Source organism: Panthera onca, chromosome D1, assembly GCF_046562875.1.
Source record: "Panthera onca isolate mPanOnc1 chromosome D1, mPanOnc1 haplotype 2, whole genome shotgun sequence".
Classification (NCBI taxonomy): Eukaryota; Metazoa; Chordata; class Mammalia; order Carnivora; family Felidae; genus Panthera; species Panthera onca.
In genome coordinates this window covers 75851292-75868678 of record NC_138348.1, presented here as the reverse complement: position 1 = coordinate 75868678, position 17387 = coordinate 75851292, and the positions used below count along the sequence as shown (strand labels likewise).

The following is a 17387-nucleotide window of genomic DNA, read 5'->3' as shown; positions in this document are numbered from 1 at the left end:
TTAACATCACCTCAAGAAGGAAAGGAGAAAGGGCAGAAGCAATAATGAAATTCTTGGGCACTTATTACTGATTCAGCACTTGTTTGAGGTCTCATAAAAGATAGGAAGGAAGAGTAAGACATTCATCTTTCCTCCAGAGAGCCTACGGTTCTGTTTAGCAGACCAGAATAGGAATTGTTATCATATAGGACAACTGGAGAGTAAAATAGAGTGATGTGTTGAATGAAATTTTGGGCTCAGCTAGGTGGGGGTGGGGGTCTACCACAGAGCAAGTAGGGGCAAATGGGCATGGCATTCCCTTCCTCTGTTATATAAACTAACATGGCACAAGATTTTTCAATGAAGGCAAGTCCACTGCTAAAACTAGTTTGATAACCACCTGGATAGCAGGTAGGGGCCTGGAAGGATGGGGAGGAACTGGACGGCACTGAGAAGAAGGCTGGAAGGTGAAGGGCCCAGAAGGACATGGGTGCGGACACATTCCAAGTTCATTCTTCATTCTTTCATTTGTTCACCAATTCATTCAACAAACTTGCAATCCTGAACTCGCTGGACTAGGTCAGTTTTCTGAAATGCATTCACATAAAGAGAAGGGCGGAATAGCCAGTGATTAAGTTCACAGCCATTGAAGCTAGACTGCCTGAAAACAAATCTTCTCTCTCTCACTTCTTAGCTGTGATTTAGGCAATTTCCTTCTCTTCTATGAATCTTAGCTTCTTATTTGTAATAGGATGATAATTCTCCTTATGGCATAGAGTTGTTGAGGCTTACATGACATATGATCTACAAAACATTTATCACAGCCCCTCATATATAGTAAGCATTCAGTAAATATCAGCTATTATTTATTCATAGCACTTGCCCATGTTTTTAATTATACATGGATAATACTGTGTCTGTAATGTTTGATAGATACTTGTCTCTCATGTTAGACTGTAATTCCCATGCAAACCAAGTTTACTTATGCTCATAATTTTATATTCAAGATGTACCTCAGTGCTTGGTATAGTGGGTGCTCAGTATCAGACATCTGTTGAATGAAATAATGAATGAGTAGCATGAGTATACACCATACACCAAAGCCCTGTGAACAAAATGCATGGCTTGGAAGCTTCCGAATTTACTGAAGGTCAGTAGCTGGGGGAGGATGGGAGGGTGGTGGACTTGTCTAGAAACTTCAACTGAGAGCACCCATTTTGCTTTGATTATATGATACAAATCAATATCAGTAGAAATTTTCCCAGAGATTTGTATATTCACAATTTATTTAACGTACTTTCTTTTTGCTTATTATCACTGGGAGGTGTTGATGACTATTATTGAAAGGAGGGGCTAGAGTCCCCAAGCAAATCCTTGGTGTCAGCACTCAAGATGAGGAAGATCATTTGGGATGCAAAATAAACCATGAATATAAAGTAAAAAGTGATTTGGGAGGGGGTAGCTTATTAAGTTGTTCTGAAGGTTATCCCCAGGAAGGGATTTTGATTTGGCAAAGGTTTTGAGCAGTGGTAACATTAACAATATAAGAGTATTTTTAAAACATTCATTTGGTTTTATGCACTTGAGACTGTGTGAGTTTTTAGAAATTATTATATACAAGTTTTCACCCATCAGATTTGAGAATATTGAGGACTGGTGAAGTTGTAGGAGTTAACAGGCCAGCTCATAAACAAATGGTGGAAGTGTAAATGTGCAATTTTTTGGAGGACAACTTGCCAGTTCCCATAGAAAGAAAGAAAGAAGGAGAGAAAGAGAGACAGAGAGCAAGAGGAAGAAAGAAAGAAAGAAAGAAAGAAAGAAAGAAAGAAAGAAAGAAAGAGGAAGGAAGGAAGAAAGAAAGAAAAAGGAAGGAAGGAAAGAAGGAAGGAAGGAAAGAAGGAAGGAAGGAAGGAAGGAAGGAAGGAAGGAAAGCAGAAAGGAAGGAAAGAAGGAATATGAGTATAACCAGCAATTTACTTTTAGGAATTTACCCCTGAAATATCCTTGAAAATGTTTTTGAAAATACACTGGAATAGGGGTGCCTGGGTGGTTCAATTCGTTAAGCATCTGACTTCGGCTCAGGTCATGATCTCTTGGTTTGTGAGCTCAAGCCCTACATTGGGCTCTGTGCTGACAGTTCAGAGCCTGGAGCCTGCTTTGGATTCTGTGTCTCCCTCTCCGTCTGCCTCTCCCTTGCTCATGCTCTGTCTCTCTCTTAAAAATAAATGAACATTAAAAAACAAATAAAACTCACTGGAATATATTGTACACTGGAACTGGAATATTCATTGGGGAATGTGCAGGTATCAACCCCAAACGGAAAGCAACCTAAGTAATCGTCAACACCAAACTGGTCCATTCACACAATGGAATATTGCACAAGTGCCAAAAGGATGTCTTTCTATGTGTGATGATATGAGAAACTCTCCAAGATGAAGTGAAAAATGAAAAACAGGAAATACATAGCAGCCTGATAGTATAATCTCTTTTGTACAAATAAACACATAACCACACACATACACACATAACCACACACACACACACAAATATATATATAGAAAATTTTCTAAGATAAATTTATAAGACATTTTAATTTTTTTAATTTAAAAAAAATTTTTACATTTATTTATTTTTGAGAGACAGAGAGAGACAGAGAGAGACTCTGGGGCGGCGGGGGGGGGGGGGGGGGGTGTGGGCAGAGAGAGAATGAGACATGGAATCTGAAGCAGGCTCCAGGCTCTGAGCTGTCAGCACAGAGCCCAATGCCGGCCTCAAACTCACAAACCGTGAGATCATGACCTGAGCCCAAGTCAGACACTTAACCAACTGAGCCACCCAGGTGCCCCATAAGACATTTTTAAAAGCGATCATTTTTCAGGTAAGAGACAAGTAGGAGGAATTTTTACTTTTCATACTTCTCTGTACTCTTAAAATTTTCTAACCATGTTCACATACTACTTTTTGTTTAATTTGTTATTTTGAACTCATTTTAGTGGATATGTAGGAAATCAGAATGTAAGATATTTTCCCCTTCTCTATTCTTCTCTGAATTAAAAAGATAAAAATAAAATTTGTTTGTAAATAGTCCTGATACTTAACTATATTCGTATGGAGATCAAGAAAGCACTAGTTAATTCTATTATTAAGTGAGATAACGCATGTAAGAGCTCTCGCATAGGCATTGGCATATTAGTAATTGCTTAATCAATGTTAGTCCCACCTACCTACTTCTTCTGAGTTCATCCTCTACCTCTCCCCAGATGAATATCTTGGAAGCAACAAGTGTGTATTTACTCATTTTTACAGCCCCAGTATCCAGCACTGGGTCTAGTTCACAGTAAACACTAAGTTGAACTGAGCAGGGACTTCAAGACTACCAGGCTTGCAGGGCGCCTGGGTGGCTCAATCAGTTAAATGTCTGACTCTTGATTTTGGCTCAGGTTATGATTTCACAGTTCATGAATTGGAGCTCCACATCAAGTTCCATGATGACAACAAAAAGTCTGCTTGGGATCCTGTCTTTACCTCTCTCTCTCTGCTCTCCGTCTTTCTCTCTCAAAAAAAATAATTAACTTAAAGAAAAAAAAAAGACTAGCAGGCGTGCAACTATAGCCAAGAGAAAAATTCATTAGAAGAGAGTGAGATAGCTGATCCTCTCCCCCAAAAGTAATCATAAAGTTGAAAGAAATGGAGAAAAATGACCATTTCAGTGCTCTGGAAATCAAATCAAGGTACCCACCAATGTTTGCACTTGAAAAATTGTTGCACATGTTTATACACATACTCCTGGCTGACTCTAATGCTATGTGCTTGTAAAGAGGAGAAGCAAAGAGCCCAGCAAAAACTAAAATCCAAGGCAGACAAAAATCATCACAACTTTGAATGGGTTTTCTATCCACCCACAATTTCAATGGCAGAGAAGTGAAATTTACTGATGCTTAAACACAACCTCTGTCCAATAACTTTCTGACTTCAAAGCTAAGCAGATGTAGAGGTGACCCTTAGCAACCAGCCTTAAAAATAAATACAAGAAAAAAGAAAGAGCAGAAACTTTGGTGGCCTCACGCTATAGGGAAGACAGATATCACAAATTTAGTCCAGATAAGTTACTCAATAATAAAGCAAACAAACAGGAAAAACAACCTTGGATGAGGGAGGGATCCCAATCCAGAGCTGCTTCAATATATTCTCAAAAATTTCCAGTTTTCAATAGCAACAACAAAATAAAAGAAACAAGAAAATGTGACCCATTCTCAGGGGAAAAAGGAGCCAATAGAAACTATCTCTAAGTGCCTCTAGATGTTAAATTTAGCAGATAAAGATTTTAAAGCAGCTATTATAAAAATGTTCAAGCAATTAAAAGAAACTATGTTTAAATAATTAAAGAAAAGTAGGACAAAATGATTCAACAAATGGAAAACATCCTCAAGGAGATAGAAAATTGAAAAGTACAATAAATGATATAAAACGTTTACTAGAGGGGCTCAACAACAGATTCAATATGGCAAAAGAATCAATGAACTGGAAGATAGATCAACAGAATTATCCTGTCTGAAAAAGACGAGGAGGGAAAGATTGAAGAAAATAAACAGAACCTCAGAGGCCTGTGGATCAACACCAAGTGTATTAACATATGCATAGTAGTAGTCCACCAAAGGAGAAAAGACAGAAAAGAGGACAGGAAAAAAACAAAACAGAACAAAAATAAAACAAAACAACAAAAAACAAAAAACAAACAAACAAAAATCTGTTCTTAAGAAATGGCCTGAAGTTTTTCAAATTTGATGAAAAACATTCATCTACACATCAAAGAAGCATAATGAACCACAAGTAGAATAAATACAAAGAATCCATACACAGACACATCGTTGTCAAATTGTTAGGGGAAAAAAAGGCAAAGATGTAACGTTAAAAACAAGAGAAAAATGACTCATCACATACAGGGGAGCATCAACATGATTAACAGTTGACTTCCCATCTGAATATTGGGAGATGAGAAGACAGTGGGAAGACAAACTCAAAGTGTTGGGGTGAGGAGGTGGGAAATGCCAGCTGAGAATACCCTATCCAGCAAACTATCCCTTTAAAAAAAGGAAGGGAAAGTAAAGACGTTCTAGATAAACAAAGACTGAGTTTGTTGCTAGAAGACCTGTCTATCATTTGCTAGAATCTTCAGGACAATGTTTAATAATGATGGTGAGAGCAGACATTCTCACCTTGTTCACAATCTTATGAAGAAAGCATTCAGTATCCCTTCCATTAACCATGATGTTACCTGTGGGTTTTTCTTAGATAACCTTTAACAGGATGAGGAAGTTCCTATCTGTTTCTAGTTGGAAGTTTTTAACTGATAAGTACTAGATTTTGTTAAATGCCTTTCTGTACCTTTTGAGATGATCATATGGTTTTTGTCCTTTATGCTATTAATATGTTGTATTACACTCATTTATTTTTTAGTAATAAACCAAACTTGCGATCACAGGATAAATTCCATTTGGCCATGGTGTATAATTCTCTTTATATGTTGTTGATGTCAGTTTGCTAAAATTTTGTTAAGAATTTTTGTGTCTACATTCATGAGGAATATTGGTCTGTAGTTTTCTTGTGATGTATGTATGGCTTTAGCATCAAGATAATGTTTGCCTCATAGGATGAATTTGGAAGTATTCTTCTGTTTCCTGAAAGATTTTGTAAAGGATTCTCACTATTACTATTATTACAGTATTTGATGGAATTTAGAAATGAAACCATCTGAGCCTGGGTTTTTCTTTGAGGAAAGATTTTTAATTGCTAATTCCATTTCTTTACATTTTGTAGGTCTGTTCAAATTTTTAATTTATTCTTAAGTCAGTTGGGGTAAATTTTGTCTTTCTAGGAAGTTGTCAATTTTATCTAAGTTGTCTAATATTTTGCCATTATATTGTTTATAATCCTCCTTTACAATCCTTTTAATTTTTGTAAGGTCACAGTGATGTCCTATCTTTCATTCCTGATTTTGGTAATTTGTGCTCTCTTCATCAGGCTAGATAAAGTTTTCTCAATTTTATTAATCTTTTTCAAGGAACCAACTTCTGGCTTAATGTATTTTATATTATTTTTCGGTTTTTTTTCTTCCATGAATTTCTGCTCCAATCCTTATTATTCCCTTCTTTCTGCTGGCTTTAGGTTTTGTTTCCTCTTCCTTTTCTAGCTTCTTAAGGTGGAAGCTTGTGTTATTGTTTTGAGACTTTTCTTTTCTCTTGACATAAGTGATTAAATCTCTAAATTTCCTTTTCAATACTTCTTTAGCTGTATACCATAAATTTTGGTAGGGTTTATCCCCATTTTTATTCACTTCAAAATATTTTACAATCCATCTTGTGATTTATTCTTTGACCTATGGATTATTTAGAAGTATACTGTTTATTTCCAAATATTTGTAAGAATTTGCAAAATTTCTTTTATTGATTGTATCAAATTTAATTCCATCGGAGAATATACTTTGCATTCTATCAGTTCTTTAAAACTTATTTAGATTTCTTTTAAGTCTATCGTCTACCCTGAGGAGTGTTCCATATGCTCTTGTGAAGGTGCATTCTTTAGTCAGTGGATGAGATGTTCTATAGATGTCCATTAGGTCAAGGTGGTTGATAGTGTTGTTGAAGTCTTCTACATCAGGGGGAACAGATGGAGATGGGGAGAGAGGAGACGGGAAAAGACAAATGAACACGTGTGATCATTGTCTCTTAGATCCCTTTAACTGAAATGGACAGTTCCCTTATTTATGGAATACAGACAAGACACCAATGATACAGGATTGATATTTACCTTCTGAATCTTTGTTGTAGAAAACGCCATGCGGATGCAAAGAGTATGGTCGGGAAGCAAAGTTCTTTAAATGAATGACAATCACATCACCCACTTCAGCCCTCAAGATAGGGCCCAGGAATCCAAGCCAGGAAGGTTTCGGGATCTCCGTGGAATAGGTCTCATCTGTGTAATGTCTATAGACAGCCTTTTTGTAAAGACTACCTATCCTGTTGGGCCCTCTTTCGAGAAATAAGGTTGCAAGTCTAAAAATAAGAAAGAAAATATTTTATAATTAACATTAAAAGAGAAATCCTCATAGCTTATTTTAACAGTTCATAAAGTACTTGAGTGTATGATTTCTTATATGGTGTTGGACACAACCCTCTAAACTCTGTAGAGATGGTGAGATTATCTTTAAGTTACTTTTGAGGAAACTGAGGCTAGAGACTAAGTGACAAGCCAAAAGACACAAATAATATTCACAACCAAACTAAACCAAAATGCTCTAAAATCACGCTGTCCATTTGCCCCTTTGGGTTCAACACGTTCCCCTTCAATTTTCTTTTAACAAACACTAAGTATGTATTGACCATGTTCCCAGCACCTTGCTGTGTGCTATGGAGGGATACAAAAGAGTGTATGACCTAATGGAAAAATTAGGTAATGACATACAGCAGTATGTGATTAAGTACCAATTGAGTTGATGGAGTCACACCAGGTCTGAGAGTCTCAGTATTGACTAATGGATTTGTTTGCTTCATTAAGGTTGGGGAAAGCACTATAGATCAAAAAGCCAAAGACACAAGATATTTTCAGGGTTCCGTCCTCATTTCCTCAAAGAGATTACCCAGTGCTTGCATACCAGTGACTCAGATACGAAGCTCCTAAGCAGCTCCTACCACAAAGCTGTCCAGCAGTCTCAGGTATGAATGGTAGCTTTGCCCACCCTGCAGGCTCTTCAGGATGATGGAGCCAGATATCAGCGTGTCAAGCAGCCAGGCATCCAGCCCACCATGGAGCAGCAGATAGGGGTGTAGGTAGATGGAGGAGAGGGTGTCTGGGTCAAGCAGGGGACAGGGATCCAGTGGCTCAAGTCAAAGCAGGAGCAGTGTTCTTTGGTACATCCAGCCCAGCTTTCTTCCCCGGCCTCATTTCCTCATTTCCTCATTGCCTACCTCCCCTGACCTCACACTTCTGCCAGGCCTCACGTTCAGCCTCCTCAAAATGCACTGTATCCTTTCCAGCATTCCAAGACTTGCACACATTCTTTCCCCGCGTCTGGATGCTATTCCCTACTCTCTACCTGTCAAGCACCCTTCCGAATCAGTTGCAACTCTTCCTCCTTTCCCCTTCTGGACACGCACAGTGCTCTGTTCATGCACGAATCACACACTTGCCAAAAACGTGTCACAGTAAGATACGTGCATCTCTGGTTTGTGAGCTAATTGAAGACAAAAATCCTTCAAATACCTTTTTTTATTGTAATGCTTAGTAATTGCCTAAGAAGCGTTGGTGCTTAGTGGCTTTGGAATAAAGAAAAAGAAAAGCCTTGAATTTGCCCCCAGATTGGCAGATTAAAACTGGGATAATTTTGCAAACTACATTTGCAGAAAAGGGTATGTGGCCATACTTGACTTTGAGTATTCTCCAGGCCAGGGATGGCAAATAGGTTTTAACTTGTGCACCAAATCTGATTGATTGGTAGTGACTGCTTAGGGGAAAAAGTCAAGGTTGAGTTCAAGCAGGCGGAAGAATGAACCCCTCGGGATGTGTACCGTGGACGTGGGGTTGGAGGCATACTTGGTTGCTCTCTTTGCTCTACACAGACTGCCAGGTAACGGGATACTTTGGGGTCTTCGGGTGTGGCCTTCTCTACAACCAGATGACAGAATTCTATCACTACTGGCAGAACATACACCGAGTTGTTCTCTCGTAGTAGCAATAGTGAGGGAATGAGCTCCTCATTGTTTGTTTCTCAGGTCCCTTTGCAGCCAAAATACAGAATACATTCTATCCAATAATGGGTGGGTCCAGGGCAGAGTTTGTGGACACCAGAAAATATCCAGTGAATATCTCTGAAATCCAATCTGTTACCTTATGAGATTTGGTTTGCTGACCTGTCCTCCAAAGACTGTTTTCTTTCTCCTAAGGACCTACTGACAAACAGCCATCTTACTTTTTTGTAATGTATAAGCAGATCCTTACAGCACAACAAAATTTAAAACAAAAGCATTTAAACAGAACATAGCATGGTTTTTCAGTCAGATTAAAAGCAATCTCTTGGGGCGTCTGGGTGGCTCAATCAGTTGAGCATCTGACCCTTGATTTCAGTTCAGATCATGATCTTAGGGTCATGGGATTGAGCCCCATGGGATTGTCTCTCTCTCTCTCTCTCTCTCTCTCTCTCTCTCTCTCTCTGCCCATCTCCTCCCCCGCCCCCACCCCACCGACTCAAATAAGTAAATAAATAAATAAATAGCATTTTCCTCACAGCGTCATTACTTCCTTGTTCTAACCAGCTAGGACATCCAGCTTACTCCAGATCACAGACCATGATCACACCTGTCAGCAATAAAGCCCTCCTTTTTGTTTTTTTAATAAAATTTTTAAAAATCTTTACTTTTGAGAGAGAGAGACAGAGACAGAGACAGAGTGTGAGCAGGGGAGGGACAGAGAATGAGGGAGGCGTAGAATCTGAAGCAGGCTCCAGGCTCTGAGCTGTCAGCATAGAGTCTGACAAGGGGCTTGAACTCACGAAACATGAGTTCATGACCTGAGCTGAAGTCAGACGATTAACCGACTGAACCACCCAGGCACCCCAATAAAGCCCCTTTTAAAGAGACTGGTCTTGGCCTTGGAAGAAGGGAACTTCCCAGAGTTCTCAGCCAAGCCAAATTAAGGGGTGGAGCAGCTAGGCCTCAGCTCTAAAGGGCATTGCCACATCACTGTAGAGCTGAAGGCATTGCCAGAGGGATAAAATTAACTGGAAATGACATTGGAAGTGGAGAGAATTGCAACTTCTAGAACTTCTCTGGGTGGTGAGTACTGTATATGGTCAGAAAGAATCAGCTGCTTCAGATGGGGTTTGTGAGGTGGGAGGAAGGAGCCCCCCGGGGATGGGTGCACGTAGTAGTGGGTGGTCACCAAAATCCCTTCCGAGAAGGATTGCTCCAGTGACCTGGAGAGTGGGTTCCTTCTTCTGGTGACCAAGGGGATGGCATGAACTGCCACCACCAGGCCACCTTCCTCTCTCCTCGGCACTCAGCCTTGCCTCCAAATAAGAGTTGAGCAAGTATCTGTTGAAGGAGCCCCAATATTATTTATTTTCCCAGAGCACCAGATTACTAGCCTGGCCAGGCACCCACATGTGTCAACCCTGCCCTGCCCTTAGTGTGGAGTCAGTAGGTGGGAAGTCCCTAGGACAGAGGGGAAATCCATGGATTTAGGCTCCCCTCTGAGGAGCCAGGGACCAGGGGACTAGTCTTCCCAGAGACAGCAAAGGCTCTTTATCCCCAACCTGCCAGGTTCAGCACCTAAATAATGGGACTAACAAGGTAGGAATCCTGACAAAAGGATTGGAGTATTACCACAGTGATTTTGGTAGCAAAAGCCTGGAAAGACCAAAATGTTCTTCAACTGGTGACCGGTTAAATACACTATGGCATATTCAGACCACATGGCCAGACAACAGAATGAGGAGGTTCTACAGAGGGCAATATGGCACAGTCTCCAAGATACAACATGAAAAAAGCAAATTGCAGATCAGCACATAAAGTATGATCCCATTTCTGTGTTTTTTTTAAACAATATGCACATTTACACATATGCAAAGAAAACATTTGGAAAGTAGCCACGGAAACCCTAAAAGTGTAACCGCTGGGCCATGGGCTGAGGCCACAGGCAGGAGTGGGAAGGAATGAGTTTACTCACCCTCTTCGGTACTTGGGCGTGTTTGACTCTATACCTTTTATTTACTTTCATAATAAAAACAAGCTCACATCGGAGCGCCTGGGTGGCTCAGTCGGTTGAGCAGCTGACTTTGGCTCAGGTCATGATCTCACAGTTCGTGGGTTCGAGCCCCACGTCGGGCTCTGTGCTGACAGCTCAAAGCCTGGAGCCTGTTTCAGATTCTGTGTCTCCCTTTCTCTCTGCCCCTCCCCTGTTCGCGTTCTGTCTCTGTCTCAAGAATAAATAAACATTAGAAAAATTAAAAAAAAAAAAACTTTAATTAAAAAAACAAGCTCACATCTTATTTAGAAGAGAGGGTCCAGGCTGTTAGGCAACTGAGGAGCCAAACTTCTCTTCTCATGTGGCTTCTCCCTCTGAAAACATAGCTGCCACCACAAGGGGTGTTGTTCTTCAAGTGAGTTCTCCTCCACTTTGGGGGGGGGGTGGGTGGGTACTGGCGCCCTGAGCAGGGAGCACAGCTCCTGCAGCCTGAGTTGGAGGGAAAGCAGTCACTGCCCAACCTCTCTGGCTTGACAAGTCCTCGCTCAGGCATCGAGACTGAGAACTTGGGCACAAACCCCGTGTGTAAACACTCGGTCTTCTGTGTATCTACCGAGCCTGTGTGTGTCTGCCCCTAAGCAGGCGTTCAACCCTCTTCTGTTCCATGAGGCAGAAGCCTATTTCCCTGTGCAGGGGAATAGGATAAAAAGTCTGGGCGCCTGACACTGGGGCTTTGGGGATAGGAGCCCTTAGATTTCCCAGCCTCACTTGCAGCTTGGATGGTCATGTGACACAGTTCTAGCCAATGAGATGTATGCATGTGTCATTCTATGATACTTCTTCTGGACTCCTCTGGCGCAGACCCTCGCAGTTGTTTGCTCTTCCCCTTTTTCCTGCCTGAAATGAAGATACGATGACGAGCTTCGGCAGCCGTCTTGACAGAATGGGGAAGAAGGTCACACCCTACAGAAGGGCAAGTGAAAAGCCAAAGGCATCTGGGACCCTGAAGATTGCCAACCTCTGGCTTTCTCTTGAGTAAACCAAAAAATACATTTGAGCGTTTTTCGGGCTTCTGTTAACCAGCAGCTGAATACAAGTCCTAATTGAATAGGCTGTTCAGGAGGAGGAGGAGGAGGAGGAGGAGGAGGAGGAGGAGGAGGAGGAGAAAGAAGCGGGGGAGAACTGAGTCATCCTCAGGCTGGCTAATTGGCCCCAGAGAAGGAGAGTTACCTGGCTTTATAGCTTACACTGGACCACCCAGGAAGGCAACGACAGAGGAAGGATTAGATATGGAATCACTGGCGTCCTCTGTAGGCTCAGCCTGTTGGGGAAAAAGGCTATAAAAAGGTCGTTCATAGGGAGGGCCCTGTCTCTCCAGCAGGGTCTGCAGGGAAAGACGGACGTCTGATTCTCCCCGCTTCTCTACTCTTGGCTCCCAGCCTGCGCGGGCACGCATGCGCGCTCTCACACACGCAAATGCGTGCTGAGCAAGAGTTCCTGAGCAGGCGCGAAGTGTCTGGCGGAGCCACCCAAACAAGAGGCAAGCATATCGGAAGGAGGGCGAATGTTTGTTGACTTCCCACAGTACCTATTACATATGCTGCATATTTTAGCACTGACTTGTATGTATTGACTTGCTTTGCACATTCCTGGACGTGTCAGTCTTCCCACATAGGGAGCCGATAGTCACCCTGAGACAGGATCAGGTTTTCTAAAGCAGTAGTTCCCCGATGTCCAGCCATGTATCAGCTGTCTCAGAATTATTTGGGACGTTTGCCAAAAACTCGGGCCCCCAGGCCCCACTTCAGGGCAACCGAATCACACTTTCTGGCGTGGCACCTTTATTTTTCCTAAGTTCACTGAACGATTCTTACGGCGGAACTTTCCAGTGCTTACCCATTCTGATTCTTCTTTCCTCCCAGCAGAAGGGGAGAGCAAAGAGCCTTTGCAGATAGGTGGGGCCACGCGATTTTGGCAAATGGCTGTGAGTGGACGTGACGTGTGTCATTTCTGGGCCAGGGAATTTAATTGCCATTGCAATACCCCCTCACTTCCTCTGCTGTAGGAAAAGCTTACAGTGAAGATAATGAAGCCTCGAGATCCATGCAGCCCCGCTTATTACTTGTCCCAGGAGGACAGTTGTCCTGGAGCCATATGGCCCGGTATGAAGCCGAGTGGGTGAGAAATGTGCCTCTGTGGGGTTAAGCCCCTGAGATCTGGGGGCTGTTTGTTGCTATGGCGCAACCTGTCCTATTCTAACCCATGCAGTTCTGAATGTGCAGACAAGTTGGGAAATCACGTCTCTGTAGTACTCAGTACAAAACAAAAACCATAGCAGCTATTTGAAACTAGAACATAATAACTGTTTGAAACCATAGGAACCAGCCAAAGAGGAGAAAATAGGGAGACATGAAAGTCAGTGAAATCAGTCTTTTTAATGGCTCTGCAGCAAGTGGCTGCTAAGAACGCATTATACATTCGTAATAGTGGGACAGAAGCTCCATCACGCATGAGTCTGGGAAGGTGCAACCCTTGCCCAAGAAACAAAAGAAGGTGACCTCAAGGAAGCCGTCCACAGAAAGCAGCCTCTGACACAGCTAGAGAGCACTAGTTGGAACGTCTGTGCTCGTGGACTTTGTATGATTTACAGTGTAGCCACAGGATGGCCCTACTGTGAGGGACTGAGCAATCACTACCGCTCAGGCTCATCCCTAACCAACATTCTGACGTTTTGACTCAAACTGAGGAGGTATGTATTTTATGCTGTGAAAAAATCCAGTCGGGCTGGAAAATTTCTCATGAGCAACTGCTTGAAAGACAAAATGAGCATGTAGAACATTGACATTGCCAAGGCCACAGGTAATACCGTGAAGGGAGACGCCTTCCAGGAGCAGGTGAGATTAACCACTGTGAGAAGGAACCTGACTTCGAGAACCATCTAACCGGTGCAGAGATGGGCTTCCAGGTTAGATTCTGAGGAGTTGGTAGCTCACAGCATATGTGCACCTCACCAGCACCTCTGTCCCTGACAACCTGGATCTTTCAGTCAGATTTTTCCCCCATCCATTCAACTACTGAGCAATTGTTAAACCTCTGTTTTATTTTATTTTTTTTTTAATTTTTTTAACGTTTTTTGTTTATTTTTGAGACAGAGAGAGACAGAGCATGAACGGGGGAGGGGCAGAGAGAGAGGGAGACACAGAATCGGAAGCAGGCTCCAGGCTCTGAGCCATCAGCCCAGAGCCCGATGCGGGGCTCGAACTCACGGACCGCGACATCGTGACCCGGGCTGAAGTCGGACGCTCAACTGACTGAGCCACCCAGGCGCCCCATAAACCTCCGTTTTAAATGGGACACTACACTAGAAACTGGGGCAAAGATGTGTGAATGTCAGTCTCTGCATTCAAGAGGTTTACCATCTGGCTGGGAAGCCAAAACGTAGATAGGAGAGTAAATAGCAACCCCCAGTTTTCTATATTGACAGCAGCACCATATAGACCCTGCAGGTGTGAGTGTGTGGAGGGGAGATGGGGTGAAGGGGGGGGGTGTGGTCAGAGCAGCAGCAGGGGGTGTGGTCAGAGCAAACGTGCGGGAGACCGTGATGATCCCAAGAAGGACGAGCAACGTTGTTGCCTGAGCTTGAGAAGGGACATTGAGAAAACAGGACCAGATTGGGGCAAGTGCTACTTGGCAAAAGAAGGGTGATGATGGTGACTATGCGCATTTACACTTGGGTGCAGCCACGCCCTCCCTAATTAATGTATTTTAAGCCATCCAATCAATGCGTTCCTCTACACAGTCTCTCACCCTGGTTCCCCTGGCACCACTCAAGTCCTGAGTTCTTCCTTCTCCCACTTCATGTCCCCAGAAGCCCCTCAAAACACACACAAGTGGGCTAAAAACAGATTTCTGCAGTAAAGGGAAAAGAGAGGAGACTTGAATCCCAGCGTCCCTACTTGATGCTGTGAGATCTTGGGGAAGCAACTTCTCTGAACCCCGGTTTCCTTGGCTGAAAACTGGTGATCATGACAGAGACATCATGAGGAGAAAAGGAGGTGATATGGAGCCCCCTGCAGAGGATCTGGGAGAGGGGGGTGCTCAGTCGGTGGGAGTTATGGCAAAGCTCTAATTAGAAAGAGGGAAACGTGACTGTTTTCAGTCTCTTTCCCACAAAACTCCTGCTCTCCAGAGACCCCTCAAGATAGGAGAGCTACCATGATGGCTAGCATTTCTTGCACGCAGACCCACAGTGCCAGGCACCGCTTCTGAGCACATTCGCAGATCCTATGTCATCTGAGCCTCCTGATCCCCTCCTCCCCAGAGTGGGCTGATAATGGCTTCCAGAGACAAGTCCCAGTCCTGATTCCCTTATTCAGAAAAAGAGTCTTTGCAGATATGATCAAGTTAAGGATTTTGAGATGAGGAGAAAGATGAGACACACATAGAGAAAGTGATAGGAAAAGGGAGGCAGAAGCCGGAACCATGGCACCTTGGCACAACCAAGGATCACCAGCAGCTCCTACCAGAAGCTGGAAAAGTCAGTAAATGGATTCTCTTGTCAGCCTCCAGAGGGAGTGTGTCCCTGCCAACATCTTTATTTCAGACTTCTGCCTCCAGAAGTAGGATAGAACACGTTTCTGTTGTTTTAAGCCGCCTAGTTTGTGATAATTTGTTACGGCAGCCACAGGGAACTCGTATACCCCCAAAGCAAGTGCTATCATTATCCCCATTTTACTGATGAGCATGTTGAGGCAACGAGAGATTCAGATACTTACTCTGTTGGTGAAACAAGAACTGTAAGCTTGCCAGGTGATGCCGGAGCACACTTCCCCAGCCAGCCAGGCTGCCTTGGCATCTCTGTTAGACCACTGCTGGACTACACTTGGCTAGGGAAACCCACCCTGGGACTCCTGGTCCCCCTGACCTGAGACAGGACATCGGTCACCCCACTGCATGGCATAAAAACCTTTTATGATAATGCCTGGAACCTAGTGAGGGCGCAGTGACGGTTAGCAACTATATTGTCTGTGAGTTCTCTTAAATCCCACTAACCAGGCCTTGGAACCCCCCTATCTGAAGGTGGGAAAAGGCAGAGGGGGACCAAGAGGGTGTTTGTGATGGATGGGAAGGAAACAGGGAGAAATGGGGTAAGGGAAGGTTGGCAGGGACTGCCTGCTGCCTTGCAATGTTTATGCTCCCCTCCTTCTAAGTAACAGAATCAAAGTCTGCTTTCACTCAGAAAGAAAAACACAAAACTAAAAGCCTGTATTTATGAGCCCCCTTTGTGGCTTTGGGTATCCAGTGAGATGTACATAGAACTGACTGTCTGGGGTTTCCATGAGAGCCCTTTAAAGGGCTAATAGGATAATGCAGCAGGAATTGTGCCCTTTTTACCTTTTCCCTTCCTCTCTTCCTTCCTGGAACATAGACATGAAGGCTGGAGTTCCAGCAGCCATACTGTGACCATGAACTACCTTAAGGAATCAAGTCACATGCTAAGGATCACGGGTTATCCAGATGGCTAACAGACGCATGAAAAAATGTTCGACATCACTCATCATCAGAGAAATACAAATCAAAACCGCAATGAGATACCACCTCACACCTGTCAGGATGACCAACATTAATAACTCAGGCAACAACAGATGCTGGCGAGGATGTGGAGAAAGAGGATCTCTTTTGCACTGCTGGTGGGAATGCAAACTGGTGCAGCCACTCTGGAAAACAGTATGGAGGTTCCTCAGAAAGTTAAAAATGGAACTACCCTATGATGCAGAATTGCACTACTAGGTATTTATCCAAGGGATACGGGCGTGCTGTTTCGAAGGGGCACATGCATTCTAATGTTTATAGCAGCACTATCAACAATAGCCAAAGTATGGAAGGAGCGCAAATGTCCATCGACAGATGAATGGATAAAGAAGATGTGGTATCTATATACAATGGAGTATTACTCGGCAATCAAAAAGAATGAAATCTTGCCATTTACAACAACGTGGATGGAACTAAAGTGTATTATGCTAAGCGAAATCAGTCAGTCAGAAAGAGACAAATATCATATGGCTTCACTCACATGGAATTTAAGATACAAAACAGATGAACACAAGGGAAGCAAAAATAATATAAAAACAGGCAGGGGGCAAAACATAAGAGACTCTTCAATATACAGAACCAACTCAGGGTTGCTGGAGGGGTTGTGGGTGGAGGGATGGGCTAAATGGGTAAGGGGCATTAAGGAGGACACTTGTTGGGATGAGCCCTGGGTGTTATATGTAGAGGATGAATCACTGAAATCTGCTCCTGAAATCATTATTGCACTATATGCTAACTAACTTGGATGGGGTTTGAGCAGTGGTCAGCCTCATTCATGGCCAAGGATGGGTTCTGCCTGTGAGTTAGCACCCATGAAAACCCCCACGTTACTGGGAAGAAAAATCCTGCATGTGTGTTGGTTGCCTAATGAGGTCTTTGGTGAGAATTGCAGCTTTAAATAAGGTGACCCCACTCTGGTTCCATTAAAGACAAGGCTTTACCACCGAAGCACAGGTACACCTTAATTAAGCGCTTTATGAGCCCGAACAGGACGGGCACGAATGGATCAAATGCTGACACCATCCCCAGGCAAATCAAAGGAGCCCGGTGTCCCCATTAGGCCCAAAGGGGAACAGGGG

The 17387-nt window shown here is 43.1% G+C and overlaps 1 protein-coding gene across 1 annotated transcript in view; it reads right to left on the bottom strand.

Annotated features, from left to right (window-relative positions):
* HEPHL1 (hephaestin like 1) overlaps positions 1-17387 on the bottom strand; it is an 82663-nt gene that overhangs the window by 60827 nt on the left and 4449 nt on the right. Inside the window, exon 2 of the mRNA XM_060605331.3 lies at positions 6787-7031. Within this exon, the coding sequence (XP_060461314.2) occupies positions 6787-7031 (245 nt within the window). The remainder of the gene's footprint in view (positions 1-6786; positions 7032-17387) is intronic.